This window comes from Rutidosis leptorrhynchoides, chromosome 3, assembly GCF_046630445.1.
Source record: "Rutidosis leptorrhynchoides isolate AG116_Rl617_1_P2 chromosome 3, CSIRO_AGI_Rlap_v1, whole genome shotgun sequence".
Classification (NCBI taxonomy): Eukaryota; Viridiplantae; Streptophyta; class Magnoliopsida; order Asterales; family Asteraceae; genus Rutidosis; species Rutidosis leptorrhynchoides.
The window spans coordinates 386,507,498-386,532,631 of NC_092335.1; the positions used below are offsets into that span (position 1 = coordinate 386,507,498).

At 34.7% G+C, this 25,134-nt stretch overlaps 1 protein-coding gene across 1 annotated transcript in view; it reads right to left on the reverse strand.

Moving 5' to 3' along the window:
- LOC139901323 (phospholipid-transporting ATPase 3-like) overlaps positions 1–23,697 on the reverse strand; it is a 59,378-nt gene extending 35,681 nt beyond the window's left edge. Inside the window, exons 1-4 of the mRNA XM_071884051.1 lie at positions 23,632–23,697; positions 23,535–23,539; positions 23,346–23,472; positions 23,073–23,156 (exon numbers count right to left, since the gene is read on the reverse strand). Coding sequence (XP_071740152.1) covers positions 23,073–23,156; positions 23,346–23,472; positions 23,535–23,539; positions 23,632–23,697 — 282 coding nt within the window. The remainder of the gene's footprint in view (positions 1–23,072; positions 23,157–23,345; positions 23,473–23,534; positions 23,540–23,631) is intronic.
- Between the last annotated feature and the right edge of the window lie 1,437 nt (positions 23,698–25,134).

Sequence of the window (25,134 nt, forward strand, 5' to 3'; positions counted from 1 at the left end):
CTCGTATGCACCCGTATTCGTACTCGTACAATACACAGCTTTTAGATGTATGTACTATTGGTATATACACTCTAATGATCATCTCTTAGCAGCCCATGTGAGTCACCTAACACATGTGGGAACCATCATTTGGCAACTAGCATGAAATATCTCATAAAATTACAAAAATATGAGTAATCATTCATGACTTATTTACATGAAAACAAAATTACATATCCTTTATATCTAATCCATACACCGACGACCAAAAACACCTACAAACACTTTAATTCTTCAATTTTCTTCATCTAATTGATCTCTCTCTAGTTCTATCTTCAAGTTCTAAGTGTTCTTCATATATTCTACAAGTTCTAGTTACATAAAATCAAGAATACTTTCAAGTTTGCTAGCTCACTTCCAATCTTGTAAGGTGATCATCCAACCTCAAGAAATATTTGTTTCTTACAGTAGGTTATCATTCTAATACAAGGTAATAATCATATTCAAACTTTGGTTCAATTTCTATAACTATAACAATCTTATTTCAAGTGATGATCTTACTTGAACTTGTTTTCGTGTCATGATTCTGCTTCAAGAACTTCGAGCCATCCAAGGATCCGTTGAAGCTAGATCCATTTTTCTCTTTTCCAGTAGGTTTATCCAAGAAACTTAAGGTAGTAATGATGTTCATAACATCATTCGATTCATACATATAAAGCTATCTTATTCGAAGGTTTAAACTTGTAATCACTAGAACATAGTTTAGTTAATTCTAAACTTGTTCGCAAACAAAAGTTAATCCTTCTAACTTGACTTTTAAAATCAACTAATCACATGTTCTATATCTATATGATATGCTAACTTAATGATTTAAAACCTGAAAACACGAAAAACATCGTAAAATCGGATTTACGCCGTCGTAGTAACACCGCGGGCTGTTTTGGGTTAGTTAATTAAAAACTATGATAAATTTTGATTTAAAAGTTGTTATTCTGGGAAAATGATTTTTATTATGAACATGAAACTATATCCAAAAATTATGGTTAAACTCAAAGTGGAAGTATGTTTTCTAAAATGGTCATCTAGACGTCGTTCTTTCGACTGAAATGACTACCTTTACAAAAACGACTTGTAACTTATTTTTCCGACTATAAACATATAATTTTTCTATTTAGATTCATAAAATAGAGTTCAATATGAAACCATAGCAATTTGATTCACTCAAAACGGATTTAAAATGAAGAAGTTATGGGTAAAACAAGATTGGATAAATTTTCTCATTTTAGCTACGTGAAAATTGGTAACAAATCTATTCCAACCATAACTTAATCAACTTGTATTGTATATTATGTAATCTTGAGATACCATAGACACGTATACAATGTTTCGACCTATCATGTCGACACATCTATATATATTTCGGAACAACCATAGACACTCTATATGTGAATGTTGGAGTTAGCTATACAGGGTTGAGGTTGATTCCAAAATATATATAGTTTGAGTTGTGATCAATACTGAGATAAGTATACACTGGGTCGTGGATTGATTCAAGATAATATTTATCGATTTATTTCTGTACATCTAACTGTGGACAACTAGTTGTAGGTTACTAACGAGGACAGCTGACTTAATAAACTTAAAACATCAAAATATATTAAAAGTGTTGTAAATATATTTTGAACATACTTTGATATATATGTATATATTGTTATAGGTTCGTGAATCAACCAGTGGCCAAGTCTTACTTCCCGACGAAGTAAAAATCTGTGAAAGTGAGTTATAGTCCCACTTTTAAAATCTAATATTTTTGGGATGAGAATACATGCAGGTTTTATAAATGATTTACAAAATAGACACAAGTACGTGAAACTACATTCTATGGTTGAATTATCGAAATCGAATATGCCCCTTTTTATTAAGTCTGGTAATCTAAGAATTAGGGAACAGACACCCTAATTGACGCGAATCCTAAAGATAGATCTATTGGGCCTAACAAACCCCATCCAAAGTACCAGATGCTTTAGTACTTCGAAATTTATATCATATCCGAAGGGTGTCCCGGAATGATGGGGATATTCTTATATATGCATCTTGTTAATGTCGGTTACCAGGTGTTCACCATATGAATGATTTTTATCTCTATGTATGGGATGTGTATTGAAATATGAAATCTTGTGGTCTATTATTATGATTTGATATATATAGGTTAAACCTATAACTCACCGACATTTTTTGTTGACGTTTTAAGCATGTTTATTCTCAGGTGATTATTAAGAGCTTCCGCTGTCGCATACTTAAATAAGGACGAGATTTGGAGTCCATGCTTGTATGATATTGTGTAAAAACTGCATTCAAGAAACTTATTTTGTTGTAACATATTTGTATTGTAAACCATTATGTAATGGTCGTGTGTAAACAGGATATTTTAGATTATCATTATTTGATAATCTACGTAAAGCTTTTTAAACCTTTATTTATGAAATAAAGGTTATGGTTTGTTTTAAAAATGAATGCAGTCTTTGAAAAATGTCTCATATAGAGGTCAAAACCTCGCAACGAAATCAATTAATATGGAACGTTTTTAATCAATAAGAAAGGGACATTTCAGTTGGTATCCGAGCGTTGGTCTTAGAGAACCAGAATTTTGCATTAGTGTGTCTTATCGAGTTTGTTAGGATGCATTAGTGAGTCTGGACTTCGACCGTGTTTACTTGAAAAATGATTGCTTAACAAATTTTTTTGGAAACTATATATTTTTAACATGTGAATATTATGTGATATATTAATCTCTTAACGCGTTTGATATTATGTGATAGATGTCTACCTCTAGAACAAGTCCCATTGACTCACCTAATAATAATGAAGAGTCAAATGTAAATTGGAATGATTCGTGGACTGATTCACAAGTTCCCGAAGAGGAACCGGAAGAAGAGTCGGAACCGGAAGAAGAATCGGAACCGGAAGAAGAATCGGAACCGGATGAAGAAATAGAACCGGTGGGGGAAATAATAAAACGGTTAAGTAAAAGAAAATCCTCAACCAACCGACCAAGGTTAATTATGGTCAATGGTGTTTCCGCCAATTAAGCAAAATATTGGGAGGATTACCAATTCTCCGATGAATCGGATTCCAACGAGAATTCTGATGATGTTATAGAAATTACCCCAACTGAATTTAAAAAGGCAAAAGAAAATAATAAGGGAAAGGGCATAAAAATAGAGAAATCTAATTCCAACCCCGATGAACTCTATATGTATCGTCAACCCCCGAAGTCCTTAAGTTGTAATAATGACCCGTGAACCTCTAAACCACCAGGTTTTTCTAAACCAATGTGGATAATGACGGCTCGTATTAGGGGAACATCATATATCCCTAGAAACTTGGCAAAACGAACCAAAACCGAAGAAGAAGAAACAAGCGAGTCGGAATAAGATAGTTGTATTCGTGTGGTGTAATATATGTAATATAGTGTGCTTATGCTTTATGATATATGTAAAAATTGCTTGTATTAATAAGTATTTTTTTTTTATGAATCTAACTCTTGTCTATTTTACAGTATAAAAACACAAAATGGATAGACAACCAAATATTTTAAGAGACCTACCCGGAGACATGATTGATGAAATCTTGTCTAGAGTCGATCAGAATTCTTCGGCACAACTATTTAAGGCGAGATCAGTTTGTAAGACATTCGAAGAACGTTCCAAGAATGCCTTGGTTTATAAAAGGCTTTCGTTCGAAAGATGGGGGATATCACATTGGGAAATCCATAAGTTACGATGTGTTTACTTTGACGCATATATTGCGGGGAACCCAAATGCTATTTTACGCAATGGGTTAAGAAATTATTTTGACTCAATATATCCGAATATTGGACTTCGTGATTTAGAAAAAGCGGCTAACATGCAACATAAAGAAGCATGTTATGCTTACGGATTAGTAATGTTCGCTTCTCACCAAAGTGAGAACAAGAACATCGGGCTACAACTATTAAACAAAACGTTCCCACAAGTGACGGAGTCGGTAATTGGGGTAAGAAATGAGGTTTTTAGATTGTTACGGGACTGTTGGACATTACGTAACCCTCGTCCCTTTGACGACGTTACAACACGCTGTCTTATCAACGGCCATAACGGTTATGTTCCACAAGACCAAGGATGGGAAGTAATCCTAGTAAAACCAGAATGCATGACTTGTTTCTGGACGTATGAATTACGTGTCTTTATTGCCTTTGCTGAACGACTTGTGTACTAGCTAGAATTATCTTCACAACCATCTTGTATCAAATTTATTGTGTGCTATATTTCATGCTATATGTAAAATAAGCGGTATTGTAAGTTTGTAAAATATTGTGTAAAAGTTTGAACGCGAAATATTATTATAATCAGTTTTTCATATAGAATTGTAGTAGTTGAATTGTATATTAGCTACTAAGTATGAACTTAACGGGTAGGTACTACCCGAATTTAAACTTATAAAATGCTAATATGAAGAAAAAGCTTTTATAAATGAGTTCATATTATGCTACGAAATACTATTAACTACTCTTAATATTCTGTATGATTAACTTGTTCCATTTGACTATTTTGAAGGAAATGGCACCGACTACTCGACACACCGTGAATATGAATGAAGAGGAATTCCGTACTTTTCTAGCTTCAAACATAGCCGCAGTACAGGCTGCGCTACATACCAACAATAACCTTGGATCTAGCAGTACAGGAAATCGTGTAGGATGCACCTACAAAGAATTCACTGCCTGCAAACCTTTGGAATTCGATGGAACCGAAGGACCGATCGGATTGAAACGGTGGACCGAGAAGGTCGAATCGGTGTTTGCCATAAGTAAGTGTACTGAAGAGGACAAAGTGAAGTACGCTACACATACCTTCACAGGTTCTGCGTTAACATGGTGGAATACCTATCTAGAGCAAGTGGGACAAGACGATGCGTACGCACTACCGTGGTCAGCATTCAAGCACTTGATGAACGAGAAATACCGTCCCAGAACCGAGGTCAATAAGCTCAAGACAGAACTTAGAGGGTTACGAACCCAAGGATTTGATATTACCACGTACGAAAGACGATTCACAGAATTGTGCCTATTGTGTCCGGGAGCATTCGAAGATGATGAAGAGAAGATCGACGCGTTTGTAAAAGGATTACCGGAAAGAAACCAAGAAGATATAAGTTCACATGAGCCCGCCTCCATACAACAGGCATGTAGAATGGCTCACAAACTAGTGAACCAGATTGAAGAAAGAATTAAAGAACAGACTGCTGAAGAGGCCAATGTGAAGCAAGTCAAAAGAAAGTGGGAGGAAAACGGTGATAAGAATCACCAATACAACAACAACAGCAATTACAACAATAATCGCAATAATTATCCCAACAATCGCAACATCAATCGCAACTACAACAAACGGCCCAACAACAACAACAAAAACAGCAACTACAACAATCATCCCAACAACAATAATAACCGCAACAACAACAACAATCAGAAGCAGCTATGCCAAAGGTGTGAAAAGTATCACTCGGGGTTCTGCACCAAATTTTGCAACAAGTGTAAAAGAAATGGTCATAGCGCGGCGAAGTGTGAGGTCTACGGACCCGGGGTTAATAGAACGAAAGGAACAAATGGTGTCGAAACGAGTAATGGCGGAGCAAGTAGTGTCGGAGCAAGTTATGCCAATGTAGTTTGTTATAAATGTGGAAAACCGGGCCACATTATTAGAAATTGCCGGAACCAGGAGAACACGAATGGACAAGGCCGCGGAAGAGTTTTCAATATTAATGCAGCAGAGGCACAGGAAGACCCGGAGCTTGTTACGGGTACGCTTCTTATTGACAATAAATCTGCTTAGGTTTTATTTGATTCGGGTGCGGATAGAAGCTATATGAGTAGAGATTTTTGTGCTAAATTAAGTTGTCCATTGACGCCTTTGGATAGTAAATTTTTACTCGAATTAGCAAATGATAAATTAATTTCAGCAGATAATATATGTCGGAATCGAGAAATTAAACTGGTTAGCGAAACATTTAAGATTGATTTGATACCAGTAGAGTTAGGGAGTTTTGATGTGATAATCGGTATGGACTGGTTGAAAGAAGTGAAAGCAGAAATCGTTTGTTACAAAAATGCAATTCGCATTATACGGGAAAAAGGAAAACCCTTAATGGTGTACGGAGAAAAGGGCAACACGAAGCTACATCTTATTAGTAATTTGAAGGCACAAAAACTAATAAGAAAAGGTTGCTATGCTGTTCTAGCACACGTCGAGAAAGTACAGACTGAAGAAAAGAGCATCAATGATGTTCCCATTGCAAAAGAATTTCCCGATGTATTTCCGAAAGAATTACCGGGATTACCCCCACATCGATCCGTTGAATTTCAAATAGATCTTGTACCAGGATCTGCACCAATAGCTCGTGCTCCTTACAGACTTGCACCTAGCGAGATGAAAGAACTGCAAAGCCAATTACAAGAACTTTTAGAGCGTGGTTTCATTCGACCAAGCACATCACCGTGGGGAGCTCCTGTTTTGTTTGTCAAGAAGAAAGATGGTACATTCAGGTTGTGTATCGACTACCGAGAGTTGAACAAACTTACCATCAAGAACCGCTACCCACTACCGAGAATCGACGACTTATTTGATCAACTACAAGGCTCGTCTGTTTATTCAAAGATTGACTTACGTTTCGGGTATCATCAAATGCGGGTGAAGGAAGATGATATTCCAAAGACTGCTTTCAGAACACGTTACGGTCATTACGAGTTTATGGTCATGCCGTTTGGTTTAACTAATGCACCAGCTGTGTTCATGGACCTTATGAACCGAGTGTGTGGACCATACCTTGACAAGTTTGTCATTGTTTTCATTGATGACATACTTATTTACTCAAAGAATGACCAAGAACACGGTGAACATTTGAGAAAAGTGTTAGAAGTATTGAGGAAGGAAGAATTGTATGCTAAGTTTTCAAAGTGTGCATTTTGGTTGGAAGAAGTTTAATTTCTCGGTCACATAGTGAACAAAGAAGGTATTAAGGTGGATCCGGCAAAGATAGAAACTGTTGAAAAGTGGGAAACCCCGAAAACTCCGAAACACATACGCCAGTTTTTAGGACTAGCTGGTTACTACAGAAGGTTCATCCAAGACTTTTCCAGAATAGCAAAACCCTTGACTGCATTAACGCATAAAGGGAAGAAATTTGAATGGAAGGATGAACAAGAGAAAGCGTTTCAGTTATTGAAGAAAAAGCTAACTACGGCACCTATATTGTCATTGCCTGAAGGGAATGATGATTTTGTGATTTATTGTGACGCATCAAAGCAAGGTATCAGTTGTGTATTAATGTAACGAATGAAGGTGATTGCTTATGCGTCTAGACAATTGAAGATTCACGAGCAAAATTATACGACGCATGATTTGGAATTAGGCGCGGTTGTTTTTGCATTAAAGACTTGGAGGCACTACTTATATGGGGTCAAAAGTATTATATATACCGACCACAAAAGTCTTCAACACATATTTAATCAGAAACAACTGAATATGAGGCAGCGTAGGTGGATTGAATTGTTGAATGATTACGACTTTGAGATTCGTTACCACCCGGGGAAGGCAAATGTGGTAGCTGATGCCTTGAGCAGGAAGGACAGAGAACCCATTCGAGTAAAATCTATGAATATAATGATTCATAATAACCTTACTACTCAAATAAAGGAGGCGCAACAAGGAGTTTTAAAAGAGGGAAATTTAAAGGATGAAATACCCAAAGGATCGGAGAAGCATCTTAATATTCGGGAAGATGGAACCCGGTATAGGGCTGAAAGGATTTGGGTACCAAAATTTGGAGATATGAGAGAAATGGTACTTAGAGAAGCTCATAAAACCAGATACTCAATACATCCTGGAACGGGGAAGATGTACAAGGATCTCAAGAAACATTTTTGGTGGCCGGGTATGAAAGCCGATGTTGCTAAATACGTAGGAGAATGTTTGACGTGTTCTAAGGTCAAAGCTGAGCATCAGAAACCATCAGGTCTACTTCAACAACCCGAAATCCCGGAATGGAAATGGGAAAACATTACCATGGATTTCATCACTAAATTGCCAAGGACTGCAAGTGGTTTTGATACTATTTGGGTAATAGTTGATCGTCTCACCAAATCAGCACACTTCCTGCCAATAAGAGAAGATGACAAGATGGAGAAGTTAGCACGACTGTATTTGAAGGAAGTCGTCTCCAGACATGGAATACCAATCTCTATTATCTCTGATAGGGATGGTAGATTTATTTCAAGATTCTGGCTGACATTACAGCAAGCATTAGGAACTCATCTAGACATGAGTACTGCCTATCATCCACAAACTGATGGGCAGAGCGAAAGGACGATACAAACGCTTGAAGACATGCTACGAGCATGTGTTATTGATTTCGGAAACAGTTGGGATCGACATCTACCGTTAGCAGAATTTTCCTACAACAACAGCTACCATTCAAGCATTGAGATGGCGCCGTTTGAAGCACTTTATGGTAGAAAGTGCAGGTCTCCGATTTGTTGGAGTGAAGTGGGGGATAGACAGATTACGGGTCCGGAGATTATACAAGAAACTACCGAGAAGATCATCCAAATTCAACAACGGTTGAAAACCGCCCAAAGTCGACAAAAGAGCTACGCTGACATTAAAAGAAAAGATATAGGATTTGAAATTGGAGAGATGGTCATGCTTAAAGTTGCACCTTGGAAAGGCGTTGTTCGATTTGGTAAACGAGGGAAATTAAATCCAAGGTATATTGGACCATTCAAGATTATTGATCGTGTCGGACCAGTAGCTTACCGACTTGAGTTACCTCAACAACTCGCGGCTGTACATAACACTTTCCACGTCTCGATTTTGAAGAAATGTTTTGCTAAAGAAGATCTCACTATTCCGTTAGATGAAATCCAAATCAACGAAAAACTTCAATTCATCGAAGAACCCGTCGAAATAATGGACCGTGAGGTTAAAAGACTTAAGCAAAACAAGATACCAATTGTTAAGGTTCGATGGAATGCTCGTAGAGGACCCGAGTTCACCTGGGAGCGTGAAGATCAGATGAAGAAGAAATACCCGCATCTATTTCCAGAAGATTCGTCAACACCTTAAACAGCTTAAAATTTCAGGACGAAATTTATTTAACGGGTAGGTACTGTAGTGACCCGAACTTTTCCATGTTTATATATATTAATTGAGATTTATATTTACATGATTAAATGTTTCCAACATGTTAAGCAATCAAACTTGTTAAGACTTGATTAATTGAAATATGTTTCATATAGACAATTGACCACCCAAGTTGACCGGTGATTCACGAACGTTAAAACTTGTAAAAACTATATGATGACATATATATGGATATATATATAGTTAACATGATACTATGATAAGTAAACATATCATTAAGTATATTAACAATGAACTACATATGTAAAAACAAGACTACTAACTTAATGATTTTTAAACGAGACATATATGTAACGATTATCGTTGTAAAGACATTTAATGTATATATATCATATTAAGAGATATTCATACATGATAATATCATGATAATATAATAATTTAAAATCTCATTTGATATTATAAACGTTGGGTTAACAACATTTAACAAGATCGTTAACCTAAAGGTTTCAAAACAACACTTACATGTAACGACTAACGATGACTTAACGACTCAGTTAAAATGTATATACATGTAGTGTTTTAATATGTATTTATACACTTTTTAAAGACTTCAATACACTTATCAAAATACTTCTACTTAACAAAAATGCTTACAATTACATCCTCGTTCAGTTTCATCAACAATTCTACTCGTATGCACTCGTATTCGTACTCGTACAATACACAGCTTTTAGATGTATGTACTATTGGTATATACACTCCAATGATCAGCTCTTAGCAGCCCATGTGAGTCACCTAACACATGTGGGAACCATCATTTGGCAACTAGCATGAAATATCTCATAAAATTACAAAAATATGAGTAATCATTCATGACTTATTTACATGAAAACAAAATTACATATCATTTATATCTAATCCATACACCAACGACCAAAAATACCTACAAACACTTTCATTCTTCAATTTTCTTCATCTAATTGATCTCTCTCAAGTTCTATCTTCAAGTTCTAAGTGTTCTTCATATATTCTACAAGTTCTAGTTACATAAAATCAAGAATACTTTCAAGTTTGCTAGCTCACTTCCAATCTTGTAAGGTGATCATCCAACCTCAAGAAATCTTTATTTCTTACAGTAGGTTATCATTCTAATACAAGGTAATAATCATATTCAAACTTTGGTTCAATTTCTATAACTATAACAATCTTATTTCAAGTGATGATCTTACTTGAACTTGTTTTCGTGTCATGATTCTGCTTCAAGAACTTCGAGCCATTCAAGGATCCGTTGAAGCTAGATCCATTTTTCTCTTTTCCAGTAGGTTTATCCAAGAAACTTAAGGTAGTAATGATGTTCATAACATCATTCAATTCATACATATAAAGCTATCTTATTCGAAGGTTTAAACTTGTAATCACTAGAACATAGTTTAGTTAATTCTAAACTTGTTCGCAAACAAAAGTTAATCCTTCTAACTTGACTTTTAAAATCAACTAAACACATGTTCTATATCTATATGATATGCTAACTTAATGATTTAAAACCTGGAAACAAGAAAAACATCGTAAAACCGAATTTACGCCGTCGTAGTAACACCGCGGGCTGTTTTGGGTTAGTTAATTAAAAACTATGATAAATTTTGATTTAAAAGTTGTTATTCTGGGAAAATGATTTTTATTATGAACATGAAACTGTATCCAAAAATTATGGTTAAACTCAAAGTGGAAGTATGTTTTCTAAAATGGTCATCTAGACGTCGTTCTTTCCACTGAAATGACTACCTTTACAAAAACGACTTGTAACTTATTTTTCCGACTATAAACCTATAATTTTTCTATTTAGATTCATAAAATAGAGTTCAATATGAAACCATAGCAATTTGATTCACTCAAAACGGATTTAAAATGAAGAAGTTATGGGTAAAACAAGATTGGATAAATTTTCTCATTTTAGCTACGTGAAAATTGGTAACAAATATATTCCAACCATAACTTAATCAACTTGTATTGTATATTATGTAATCTTGAGATACCATAGACACGTATACAATGTTTCGACCTATCATGTCGACACATCTATATATATTTCGGAACAACCATAGACACTCTATATGTGAATGTTGGAGTTAGCTATACAGGGTTGAGGTTGATTCCAAAATATATATAGTTTGAGTTGTGATCAATACTGAGATACGTATACACTGGGTCGTGGATTGATTCAAGATAATATTTATCGATTTATTTATGTACATCTAACTGTGGACAACTAGTTGTAGGTTACTAACGAGGACAGCTGACTTAATAAACTTAAAACATCAAAATATATTAAAAGTGTTGCAAATATATTTTGAACATACTTTGATATATATGTATATATTGTTATAGGTTCGTGAATCAACCAGTGGCCAAGTCTTACTTCCCGACGAAGTAAAAATCTGTGAAAGTGAGTTATAGTCCCACTTTTAAAATCTAATATTTTTGGGATGAGAATACATGCAGGTTTTATAAATGATTTACAAAATAGACACAAGTACGTGAAACTACATTCTATGGTTGAATTATCGAAATCGAATATGCCCCTTTTTATTAAGTCTGGTAATCTAAGAATTAGGGAACAGACACCCTAATTGACGCGAATCCTAAAGATAGATCTATTGGGCCTAACAAACCCCATCCAAAGTACCGGATGCTTTAGTACTTCGAAATTTATATCATATCCGAAGGGTGTCCCGGAATGATGGGGATATTCTTATATATGCATCTTGTTAATGTCAGTTACCAGGTGTTCACCATATGAATGATTTTTATCTCTATGTATGGGATGTGTATTGAAATATGAAATCTTGTGGTCTATTATTATGATTTGATATATATAGGTTAAACCTATAACTCACCAACATTTTTTGTTGACGTTTTAAGCATGTTTATTCTCAGGTGATTATTAAGAGCTTTCGCTGTTGCATACTTAAATAAGGACGAGATTTGGAGTCCATGCTTGTATGATATTGTGTAAAAACTGCATTCAAGAAACTTATTTTGTTGTAACATATTTGTATTGTAAACCATTATGTAATGGTCGTGTGTAAACAGGATATTTTAGATCATCATTATTTGATAATCTACGTAAAGCTTTTTAAACCTTTATTTATGAAATAAAGGTTATGGTTTGTTTTAAAAATGAATGCAGTCTTTGAAAAATGTCTCATATAGAGGTCAAAACCTCGCAACGAAATCAATTAATATGGAACGTTTTTAATCAATAAGAACGGGACATTTCACAAAGTATGTTCAAAATATATTTACAACATTTTTAATACGTTTTGCAGTTTTAAGTTTATTAAGTCAGCTGTCCTCGCTAGTAACCTACAACTAGTTGTCCACAGTTAGATGTACAGAAATAAAGCAATATATATCATCTCGAATCAATCCACGACCTCGTGTATACAAGTCTCAGGCTAGATCACAACTCAAGGTATATATAATATTTTGGAATCAACCTCAACCCTGTATAGCTAACTCCAACATTACTGCATATAGAGTGTCTATGGTTGTTCCAAAATATATATATAGATGGGTCGATATGATATGTCAAAACATTGTATTCGTGTCTATGGTATCCCGAGATTACATAATATATTAGAATATATGTATAATACAAGATGAGTTAGCTAGGATATGATTAATATAGATTTGTTACCAATTTTCACGTAGCTACAACAAGCAAAATTATCCAATCTTGTTTTACTCATAACTTCTTCGTTTTAAATCCCTTTTGAGTGATTCAAGTTGCTATGGTTTCATATTGAACTTAAGTTTATGAATCTAAACAGAAAAAGTATAAGTTTATAGTCGAAAATACAGGTTACAAGTTATTTTTGTAAAGGTAGTCATTTCAGTCGAAAGAACGATGTCTAGATGACCATTTTGGAAAACATACTTCCACTTTGAGTTTAACCATGATTTTTGGATATAGTTTTATATTCATAAGAAAAATCATTTTCTCAGAAGAACAAATTTTAAATCAAAGTTTATCATAGTTTTTATTTAACTAACCCAAAACAGCCCGTGGTGCTACTACGACGGCGTATATCCGGTTTTACGATGTTTTTCGTGTTTTCAGGTTTTAAATCATTAAGTTAGCATATCATATAGATATAGTACATGTACTAGATTTTAAAAGTCAAGTCAGAAGGATTAACTTTTGTTTGCGAACAAGTTTAGAATTAACTAAACTATGTTATAGTGATTACAAGTTTAAACCTTCGAATAAGGTAGTTTTATATATATGAATTGAATGATGTTATGAACATCATTACTACCTCATGTTTTGTTTATAAATCTACTGGAAATGAGAAAAATAGATCTAGCTTCAAAGGATCCTTGGATGGCTTGAAAGTTCTTGAAGCAAAATCATGACACGAAAACAAGTTCAAGTAAGATTTCCACTCGAAATAAGATTGTTAAAGTTATAGAAATTGAATAAAAGTTTGAATATGAGTATTACCTTATATTATAAAGATATATTACTATAAATAAGAAAGATTTCTTGAGGTTGGATGATCACTCAAAGTGGATTTACAAGATTGGAAGTAAGTTAGCAAACTTGGAAGTGTTGTTGGTGTGTTCTTGAGTAGTTGTTTTATAACTTGGTTTATGTATGGATTTATAAACTAGATTGAGCTATATTTTGATGAAGATGATGAAGAACACTTAGAACAATGGAAGAACACTTGAGAGAGAGTAGTTTGATGCATGTAAGTTGCAAAATGAAAGTGTTTGTGTGTGTGTTCATTCACGTGAAGTATGGTGTCACCATATAGGCTCCATTAGTTTGTAATTTTGTGTAATCATTCATGCTAGTTGCCAAATGATGGTTCCCACATGGTTATGTAACTCACATAGGCTGCTAAGAGCTGATCATTGGAGTGTATATACCAATAGTACATACATATAGAAGCTGTGTATTGTATGAGTACGAATACGGGTGTATACGAGTAAAATTGTTGATGAAAACGAATGAGGATGTAATTGTAAGCATTTTTGTTAAGTAGAAGTACTTTGATAAGTGTCTTGAAGTCTTTCAAAAGTGTATGAATACATATTAAAACACTACATGTATATACATTTTAACTGAGTCGTTAAGTCATCGTTAGTCGTTACATGTAAGTGTTGTTTTGAAACCTTTAGGTTAACGATATTGTTAAATGTTGTTAACCCATTGTTTATTATATCTAAAGAGATGTTAAATTATTACATTATCATTATATTATGATGTATTAAAATATCTTAATATGATATGTATACATTTAAATGTTGTTACAACGATAATCGTTACATATATGCCTCGTTTCGAAATCCTTAAGTTAGTAGTCTTGTTTTTACATATGTAGTTCATTGTTAATATACTTAATGATATGTTTAATTATCATAATATCATGTTAACTATATATATATATATATCCATATATATGACATCATATAGTTTTTACAAGTTTTAACGTTCGTGAATCACCGGTCAACTTGGGTGGTCAATTGTCTATATGAAACCTATTTCAATTAATCAAGTCTTAACAATTTTGATTGCTTAACATGTTGGAAACACTTAATCATGTAAATATCAATTTCATTTAATATATATAAACATGGAAAAGTTTGGGTCACTACAGTACCTACCCGTTAAATAAATTTCGTCTCGAAATTTTAAGCAGTAGGAGGTGTTGACGTATCTTCTGGAAATAAGTGCGGGTATTTCTTCTTTATTTGATCTTCTCGTTCCCAGGTGAACTCGGGTCCTCTACGAGCATTCCATCGAACCTTAACAATTGGTATCTTGTTTTGCTTAAGTCTTTTAACCTCACGATCCATTATTTCGACGGGTTCTTCGATGAATTGAAGTTTTTCGTTGATTTGGATTTTGTCTAACGGAATAGTGAGATCTTCTTTAGCAAAACATTTCTTCAAATTCGAGACGTGGTAAGTGTTATGTACAGCCACGAGTTGTTGAGGTAACTCAAGTCGGTAAGCTACTGGTCCGACACGATCAATAATCTTGAATGGTCCAATATACCTTGGATTTAATTTCTCTCGTTTACCAAATCGAACAACACCTTTCCAAGGTGCAACTTTAAGCATGACCATCTCTTCAATTTCAAATTCTATATCTTTTCTTTTAATGTCAGCGTAGCTCTTTTGTCGACTTTGGGCGGTTTTCAACCGTTGTTGAATTTGGATGATCTTCTCAGTAGTTTCTTGTATTATCTTCGGGCCCGTAATCTGTCTATCCCCCCCTTCACTCTAACAAATCGGAGACCTGCACTTTCTACCATAAAGTGCTTCAAACGGCGCCATCTCAATGCTTGAATGGTATCTATTGTTGTAGGAAAATTCTGCTAACGGAAGGTGTCGATCCCAACTGTTTCTGAAATCAATAACATATGCTCGTAGCATGTCTTCAAGCGTTTGTATCGTCCTTTCACTCTGCCCATCAGTTTGTGGATGATAGACAGTACTCATATCTAGACGAGTTCCTAATGCTTGCTGTAATGTCTGCCAGAATCTTGAAATAAATCTACCATCCCTATCAGAGATAATAGAGATTGGTATTCCATGTCTGGAGATGACTTCCTTCAAATACAGTCGTGCTAACTTTTCCATCTTGTCATCTTCTCTTATTGGCAGGAAGTGTGCTGATTTGGTGAGACGATCAACTATTACCCAAATAGTATCAAAACCACTTGCAGTCCTTGGCAATTTAGTGATGAAATCCATGGTAATGTTTTCCCATTTCCATTCCGGGATTTCGAGTTGTTGAAGTAGACCTGATGGTTTCTGATGCTCAGCTTTGACCTTAGAACACGTCAAACATTCTCCTACGTATTTAGCAACATCGGCTTTCATACCCGGCCACCAAAAATGTTTCTTAAGATCCTTGTACATCTTTCCCATTCCAGGATGTATTGAGTATCTGGTTTTATGAGCTTCTCTAAGTACCATTTCTCTCATATCTCCAAATTTTGGTACCCAAATTCTTTCAGCCCTATACCGGGTTCTATCTTCCCGAATATTAAGATGCTTCTCCGATCCTTTGGGTATTTCATCCTTTAAGTTTCCCTCTTTTAAAACTCCTTGTTGCACCTCCTTTATTTGAGTAGTAAGGTTAGTGTGAATCATTATATTCATAACTTTTACTCGAATGGGTTCTCTGTCCTTTCTGCTCAAGGCATCAGCTACCACATTTGCTTTCCTCGGGTAGTAACGAATCTCAAAGTCGTAATCATTTAACAATTCAATCCATTTGCGCTGCCTCATGTTCAGTTGTTTCTGATTGAATATGTGTTGAAGACTTTTATGGTCGGTATATATAATACTTTTGACCCCATATAAGTAGTGCCTCTAAGTCTTTAATGCAAAAACAACCGCGCCTAATTCCAAATCATGCGTCGTATAATTTTGTTCGTGAATCTTCAATTGTCTAGACGCATAAGCAATCACCTTCGTTCGTTGCATTAATACACAACCGAGACCTTGCTTTGATGCATCACAATAAATCACAAAATCATCATTCCCTTCAGGCAATGACAATATAGGTGCCGTAGTTAGCTTTTTCTTCAATAACTGAAACGCTTTCTCTTGTTCATCATTCCATTCAAATTTCTTCCCTTTATGCGTTAATGCAGTCAAGGGTTTTGCTATTCTGGAAAAGTCTTGGATGAACCTTCTGTAGTAACCAGCTAGTCCTAAAAACTGGCGTATGTGTTTCGGAGTTTTCAGGGTTTCCCACTTTTCAGTGGTTTCAATCTTTGCTGGATCCACCTGAATACCTTCTTATATGACCGAGGAATTGAACTTCTTCTAACCAGAATGTACACTTTGAAAACTTAGCGTACAGTTTTTCTTTCCTTAACAACTCTAGCACTTTTCTCAAATGTTCTTCGTGCTCTTGGTCATTCTTGGAGTAAATAAGTATGTCATCGATGAAAACCATGACAAACTTGTCAAGGTATGGTCCACACACTCGGTTCATGAGGTCCATGAACACAGCTGGTGCGTTAGTCAACCCAAACGGCATAACCATAAACTCGTAATGACCGTAACGCGTCCTAAAAGCAGTCTTTGGAATATCGTCCTCCTTCACCCGCATTTGATGATACCCAGAACGTAAATCAATCTTCGAATAAACCGACGTGCCTTGTAGTTGATCAAATAAGTCATCGATTCTGGGTAGTGGGTAGCGGTTCTTGATGGTAAGTTTGTTCAACTCTCAGTAGTCGATACACAACCTAAATGTACCATCCTTCTTCTTGACAAACAAAACAGGAGCTCCCCACGGTGATGTGCTTGGTCGAATGAAACCACGCTCTAAAAGTTCCTGTAACTGACTTTGTAATTCTTTCATTTCGCTGGGTACGAGTATGTATGGAGCACGAGCTATTGGTGCAGCTCCTGGCACAAGGTGTATTTGAAATTCAACGGATCGATGTGGGGGTAATCCCGGTAATTCTTTCGGAAATACATCGGGAAATTCTTTTGCGACGGGAACATCACTGATGTTCTTTTCTTCAGGTTTAACTTCCTTGATGTGTGCTAGAATGATGTAACAACCTTTTCTTATTAGTTTTTGCGCCATCAAACTACTAATAAGATTTAATTTCACATTGTTCTTTTCTCCGTACACCATTAAAGGTTTTCCTTTTTCACGCATAATGCGAATCGCATTTTTATAACAAACGACCTCTGCTCTTTTTCAACCAGTCCATGCCAATTATTACATCAAAACTCCCTAACTCGACTGGTATTAAATCAATTTTAAACGTTTCATCCCCCAGTTTAATTTCTTTATCCCGACATATATTATCTGCTGAAATTAATTTACTGTTTGCTAATGTAATGACCCATCCTAATTCACCTGGATGAAGTCTTCAACAACTGGTTCCATTGCGAGGTACAGACCTCTATATGTCTTGAACGACTCCATATAATATTTTTAAAATGAGCAAATGCACAACGGAAGACTTAATTCGTACCTGAGAATAAACATGCTTAAAAGTGTCAATCAAAAGGTTGGTAAGTTCATAGGTTTATCATATCAATCATTTCAATATATTAATAGACCACAAGATTTCCATTTATAAATATATTGTAACGACCCGACCAAAACCGTTATTGACGGCGCCGTTAACTTAGGTCCCGTTGCGTGGTCGTAGTCCCTATATGAGACTCGTTTGACCAAAATTATGTCGCATTCATTTGAAAGGTACAAGACTTGCAAGTTTAGTTTACAAAACCGTTCGACAACAAGTCTAAGTTTACAAAAGTCATAAAGTATAAATGAAATAACTTGCGACATAATTAGTTTAAAAACACAGTTGCTATAAATAGCGTAAGTATGTAAACAAAAGTTTGAATCCAAAAGTGCTATCCCTAGCGTATGCATGCATGGTTGACTCCAATCAAGTAATCAAAGAGTGCGGAAGCATGTATCAAGTAGCCAAGTATGAACTTGAGAAAACATGTAGAAAACTGTCAACGAAAAACGTTGGTGAGATCATAAATGTATTTGTAAAAGTATGTTTTTGAATCACAAGGTTTAGTATCAAGCGTATACATCTCTAAAGATGTGTTTGTATTAAAAAGTATACATCTCAAAAGATGTTATTTGTAAACCATAAGATTTTGTATAAAGTGAATATCAAGCGTATACATCGCAAAAGATGTTGTTGTATCACGAGCACCCAATTACCAAAACTTAACTGAATCTTACCTCTGCATAATAGTGTTAGAACCTACACTATACACCGAAAATACGTTTCATCCGTCAGACGAGGGTTCGTCAAACCCGTATGGCCACACAACATAAATTCTCGCTCACACCCTACAAGTGTAACTAATGGTAATTGAACTTGAGGATTTTTGTTCTAACTCGTATGTTTCTTTGCTCTTGTATTCGTATTTGTGTTCAAAGTATGAAAGTATAAACCGTATAAAATGTATATAAAGTATATGTTTCTCAGCCCACGATTTAAAGTATAAAAGTATTTGCAAAGGTGGGACTATGATCTCACCTCGAGTGCATGAGTATAAAAGTACTTCACAAAGTAAATGTGTGCATGAAAGTTGCTTAGCCTTGACCTAAACAAGTAAGTTGTATCAATTAACCGGTTACGATACAAGGTCGGGTGAAATGTGTTCAATTAGTCCTATGGCTCGTTACAACTCGATTAAATATAGCATGTGAATCAATTTGTCAAGTTTCATACAAGAATCACGTATAAAAGCATGTTAGAACGATTGCATATAAGTTTGGTTAAGTTTGACTAAAAGTCAAACTTGGTCAAAGTCAACGAAAAAAGTCAACACGTTCGGGTCGGGTCCCGGACTATTTTTCTATGCTAGTTATTCATATACAAGTATATTAGAACAAGTTTCATGTGAATCGGAGGTCGATAGCTAGTCAAACTTTTCACGTGAAAAGGGACATAATGAGCAGAATCTGGCCAGGCCAGTTCGCGCGCCGCGCGGGGATGGGGCGCGCCGCGCCACCATCTGGGCAGACCCTTTTCTGTTTTTCAAAGTATGCGCGAACCAAAACTCTTTCCAACCCAATTCTTGACCCGCAAACACCCAAAACATGTGTCTTATATCATCGGAAAGGTATTTTTACAAGGAATACAACTAAACACAATTCATCAATCACAAACTTCATTTACAATAGCCGAAATCTCATTAAGTGATCAATAAAAGTCCATTTTCAAAGTTTCAAGTTCATCAATCGCATTTTAAGTTTCGGGAATCCAATTCACACATATGATATGCCGTTTTGAAGGTAATGAAGCATACATTACTACTAAACACTAACAATTAACATTTCATGGCATTCAAGCATCAAAAGTTCATGTCAAGAACTATCAAACCCTAGTCAAACATCACAAAATCCTTAATCGGGTTTTTGAAGTTTTCTTAATCAACCTACACATCAAAATGTAGCTAATGATACTAGTAACACAATTAAAACATGAACTTTAACAATTAAACAACTTTTAATCATCCAAAATCAAAGATTAAGCTAACCCACTTCAAAAGTTCAAACTAGTTACTCAAATCAACAAATCGAGCAAACAAAACATATATTCATGCTAGACACGAGCCATAGACACTAACTAACACAATTTCAAGTCAAAAACACGAATTTATAGAAATCTAGAGTTTTTAGAAAGTTACCCAAACTTGATGAAATTTGTATCAAAATGTAGAGGATGGAGAGAGGATCACGAAAATGTAATTTGTTTTGAAGTTTGCTTCCAATCCCGAATTTAGATGATGATTTTATGAAGTTGGGGTTTGTGTTCAAAAATGAGAAGTAGAGAGAAAGGGAAGGATGAAGGTGGGTGGTGATAATGAATGGATGAGATGGGGTTTGACTAGTTGACCTAGTCACTAGTTAGGCCCCTTTGCAACTTTGGTCCCTCGAGTTTCAAAGCGGGTGCGGGAATTAACGAAACGAATATTTTTAAAGACGTTCGAGTAAACGGGTGACGTTATAATTAAATAACGAGGATATTATGAACGTTAGTTAACGAACGATACAAATTTAAATAACGAAGGATATTATTTAAAAAAAAAAGACGGTGTTAAAATAAATTTAACGCAAAAACGCGGGATGTTACATATATGTACACTCGCAAGTGTATAAAACCGTTCTGCTTATCTTGAGGCCTCAGTAACCAACCTTAACAATAATATAATAAGTCATATTTGCAAAGATGGATATGTACACTCGCAAGTGTATAAATAATCCTCGAAGTACTAAACATCCGCCCACTAGCTATTATGTCTAGTGCAGCCTACAGGATGGGGGTGTTAAGCCCGATAGATCTATCTTTAGGATTCGCGCTCACATGCTCTTATAACATGTAACTAAATTACCTAGCACATCAATCCGCAGAATTATCATTTTTGATCACTTGTCTCTATTTCGTAAAGCATTTATAAAAGCAGCGCATGTATTCTCAGCCCAAAAATATATATTGCAAAAGCAATTAAAAAGGGAGCAAATGAAACTCACCATAATGTATTTTGTAGTAAAAATACATATAACAATATTGAACAATGCAGGGTTGGCCTTGGATTCACGAACCTATATCATTTGTATATTTATTAACACACATAATCGTAATCGAACAACTTTATTTATTATATCTTAATTTATATATTATATATTTAATTTGTGTATATATTCAAAATGATTAATATCTATATAGTTATATTAATATATATATATATCTGATTTGTAATATATTAAAAATACTTAATTTGTTATTTATGAATATTTATATAAAATTTTTAATATGATTAGTACATACTTATAACCTTAATAATATCTTTAAAACTTTTATTTTCATAATAATTTTAATGTTAATAAGATTGATAATACTAATAATAATAACTATATTCGTTAAAATCAATACTTATGTTAATAATAGTAATAGTAAAACTAATAATTACAAAAAAAATGATATTAATACTAATATTAGTGAAAAATAATAATAATTTGCATGGTTTTTATAATAACAATAATAATAATCCTAATCCTAATCATATTAATAATAGTAATACTTATATTTAGTGATATTACTAATAATGATAATAATTGTAATTTTAGTAATAACTAGTTGTGGAGCCCTCGCTTCGCGCTGGGGGCTTCGTTTTGAATGCGCGTTAAAAAAAGTCTTGATCTATTTTGTAAAAAAGAATTTTTTTCGACATCTAACATTGAAGGGTTGTTCCTTTTGTGAAAGTTGCTTCTTTTAGCGTTCGTTTTTTTTAAGTTGGTTGATCTATTTTGTAAAAAAAAAAAATGTTTTTCGACATCTTTTGGTAGCATTGAAGGGTTGTTAATTTTATGAAAGTTGTCTCTTTTATCGTTGAGGAAGAAAAGAGAGAAGAGAAAAAAAAAGAAAAAAAAAGTTACTTGATTTTTTTGTAAAATAGAATTTTTTTCGACATCTTTTGGTAACATTGAAGGGTTGGTTCTTTTACGAAAGTTGCTTATTTTATCGTTGGGGACAAAAAAATGTGAAATGACGAAAATACCCCTGGTTACTATTGATGAATAGCAAGGTTGTAAAAGTCGCGAGTCGGGGACGCATCAGTCGAGACCTAAAAAGGACGCGTCGGCCGAGTCGGGGACGCGTCAGGGACGCATCGGTTGTTGACCAACGTTGACTTTATTAATAATTTCTTAAATATATATTCATATATGTATAAAATAGTTGATTATGTATTATAAATTTCTTAAATAAGAACTTGAATTTAAATAAAATCAAACTTTAAGCTCAATTAATGTTACCGAGTACATAATCAGTAAGGACACAGAGAAAAAAACGGCCTAAAAATGAAAACAAACCCTAATTTTAAAACATATCACATCTTGACGAAATTTTGACTGATTTTGACCATTTTTGACCAACTTTGACCGTCTTTGATAGACTTTGACCGAACTTTTAACTTTAACCGTCTTTTGAGTCGTTTTCAGAAAAAACGGGACGGAGAACTTAAAAAAATGACGCATCGGCCGACGCGTCGGCCAAGTCGGCCGACTTTTACAACACTGATGAATAGTAACATTGAAGGGTTGGTTCTTTTACGAAAGTTGCTTATTTTATCGTTGGGGACAATAAAAAAGGGTGAAATAACGAAAATACCCCTGGTTACTATTGATGAATAGTGAAATAGTGTTTTGTCTATTAGTATATACTAGTTGTACGACCCTCGCGTTGCGTCGGGTTTGTGAATTGTTGATAATTTGCCTTTTAAACATCCATCGTCGAGATTATTTATAATTACATGTATAGATAGCTTAAACTCTATACATAGTTTTAACTCTTTTGGCTTAGCTACATATGATTTAGTAGCTGATACCTTCAAGTTAAGAGCAATACGTAACCAAAGAAATTTTCCATAATCTGATATGTACTCCAATACCTGTGCACCAATGAAATTATCCTGCATAATATTCATAAGTTTTCAGATCTAATTTTATGATACAATTAAAGATATTATACGTATACAATAACTTAAAGATTTTGTTTTACAAATACATGGGAAACTATACCAAAAATGTCATTCAACCACACTAAATGAGAGTGAAATAAAATTATAAAGACAATGTTATTATTTGTTAAATGAATTTACTTCTTTAAGTGTGATTGTTCCAGCAACACCAATTAAACTTTCATGACTTAGGCTAAGTAATTTAATAATTGATGGGCCAAGAAGTACAACAAGAAGCAATGGTGGCCTTATCCAAAATGCAATAGGCCTACAACAATCCCAAGGCTCATTTGCCAATACTGGAATACGGAGTAAAAAAAACCTACTCACCTCCACTATAAAACCAAAATTTAAAATAATTTTAATTAAAGTCATTTTCATACTTGAGAAAATTTCTAGATCTAGAAACCCATCTCTTCAAAAATACAGCAGCCACAACCAAAACTTCAATATAAAACCAAACTTCTTTATGTAGTCTAAATTCTTTCTCCATTATTCAACCACCGCCAGCTATCCTTACTTTTCCTGTCCGTTTCCGCCGTCGTTAAAAACCATCAATAGACCGCCTCCATCACCACTAAGACCCGCCACAATCATCACCATACTTCGTTTTATTTCCAGATCCTTAGTGGCCGGCGTTGGTTGCGAGGTGGTTGCAACTGCGTCCCTCATGTTTTTTTGGGCGGCTTAAGGTGGAGGCCGACAGTATTCGTTGATATATACTGCAGAGGTAATGGTGGATGGTGTTGAAAAGAGAATATCGGAGGTGAAGACGGTGGCGTAGGTGGCGATGGTAACGACGGTGGAGATGGTGTAGGCGGCGGCGGTGGAGCCGTTGGAACCTCCTAGAAAGGTGGAAAAGGTGGATGTGAATCCAGAAGAATATAGAAGAGAAAGGAAAAGACAATTAAACCCAAAAAAAAGTGAAATGACAAAAATACCCCTGGTACTATTGATGAATAGTGAAACAGTGTTTTGTCTATTAGTTATATTGATAAATAACAATGATTAATAATAATAAAGTTTATCATAAGTAATAACACTAATAATAATAATAATACTAACAATAATAACAAATAATAATAATAGTAATCAGTAATATTAATAACATAAAAATAACAATAATAATAATGATTTTTAAAAGAACAAGAAACTACCTCAAGGTTTTTCTAAAAATAAACGCCTCAGACGGGCTCGAACCCGCGACCTCCCGCTCACACCCTAACACCCTTAACCATCCCTCTGTTCATGTATTTCTGAAATCATTACCACCCCAAAATATATAACCCGTTATTATGTTTCATATATCTTCTTCTTCACACAATTTATCTATTAATCTTAATTATCATCATCAATCTTTGTCATCATCACCTCGTCATCCTAATCTAATTATCAAATTATCATCGTTACATACAACAAATATGAGTGTTTTCGGCCTATAAGCATAATCACGAGCCCAACTAGGACCCGATGCACAAGCTCACTAATCAATTCTTAGTTTAAGGTCCGGTTGGATTTGAAGCCCACCTAGCAAGTTAGTTGGCTTATTGACCCAACTTCATTTCAGTCCAATAGCATGACCAAGAACATAACATGGCCCAACTGCATGTTATATGGGGCTCAAGGGTCACGGCCCAACAAGACTAAATTAGATAAGCCTGTTTCGTCGATCAGGATTTTATAGGAAGTAATAATTCGGTAATATAAAATAAAAAGGATCTCTTATGTGATGTACAGCTCACCATTTTTCATCCAACATTATCATTACCCTTTTCACGTTCCATAATCATCCTCAATGTGACTGTAACAGAAACGTAGCAGTAGTAGTAAACTGAAGTGGTGTTGTGCTTGGGTTTCGATTTGTCATCAATAGCGTATCATCATCTTCACCATCCTTTCATCATTGTTTTCACAGTATATCACAATCATC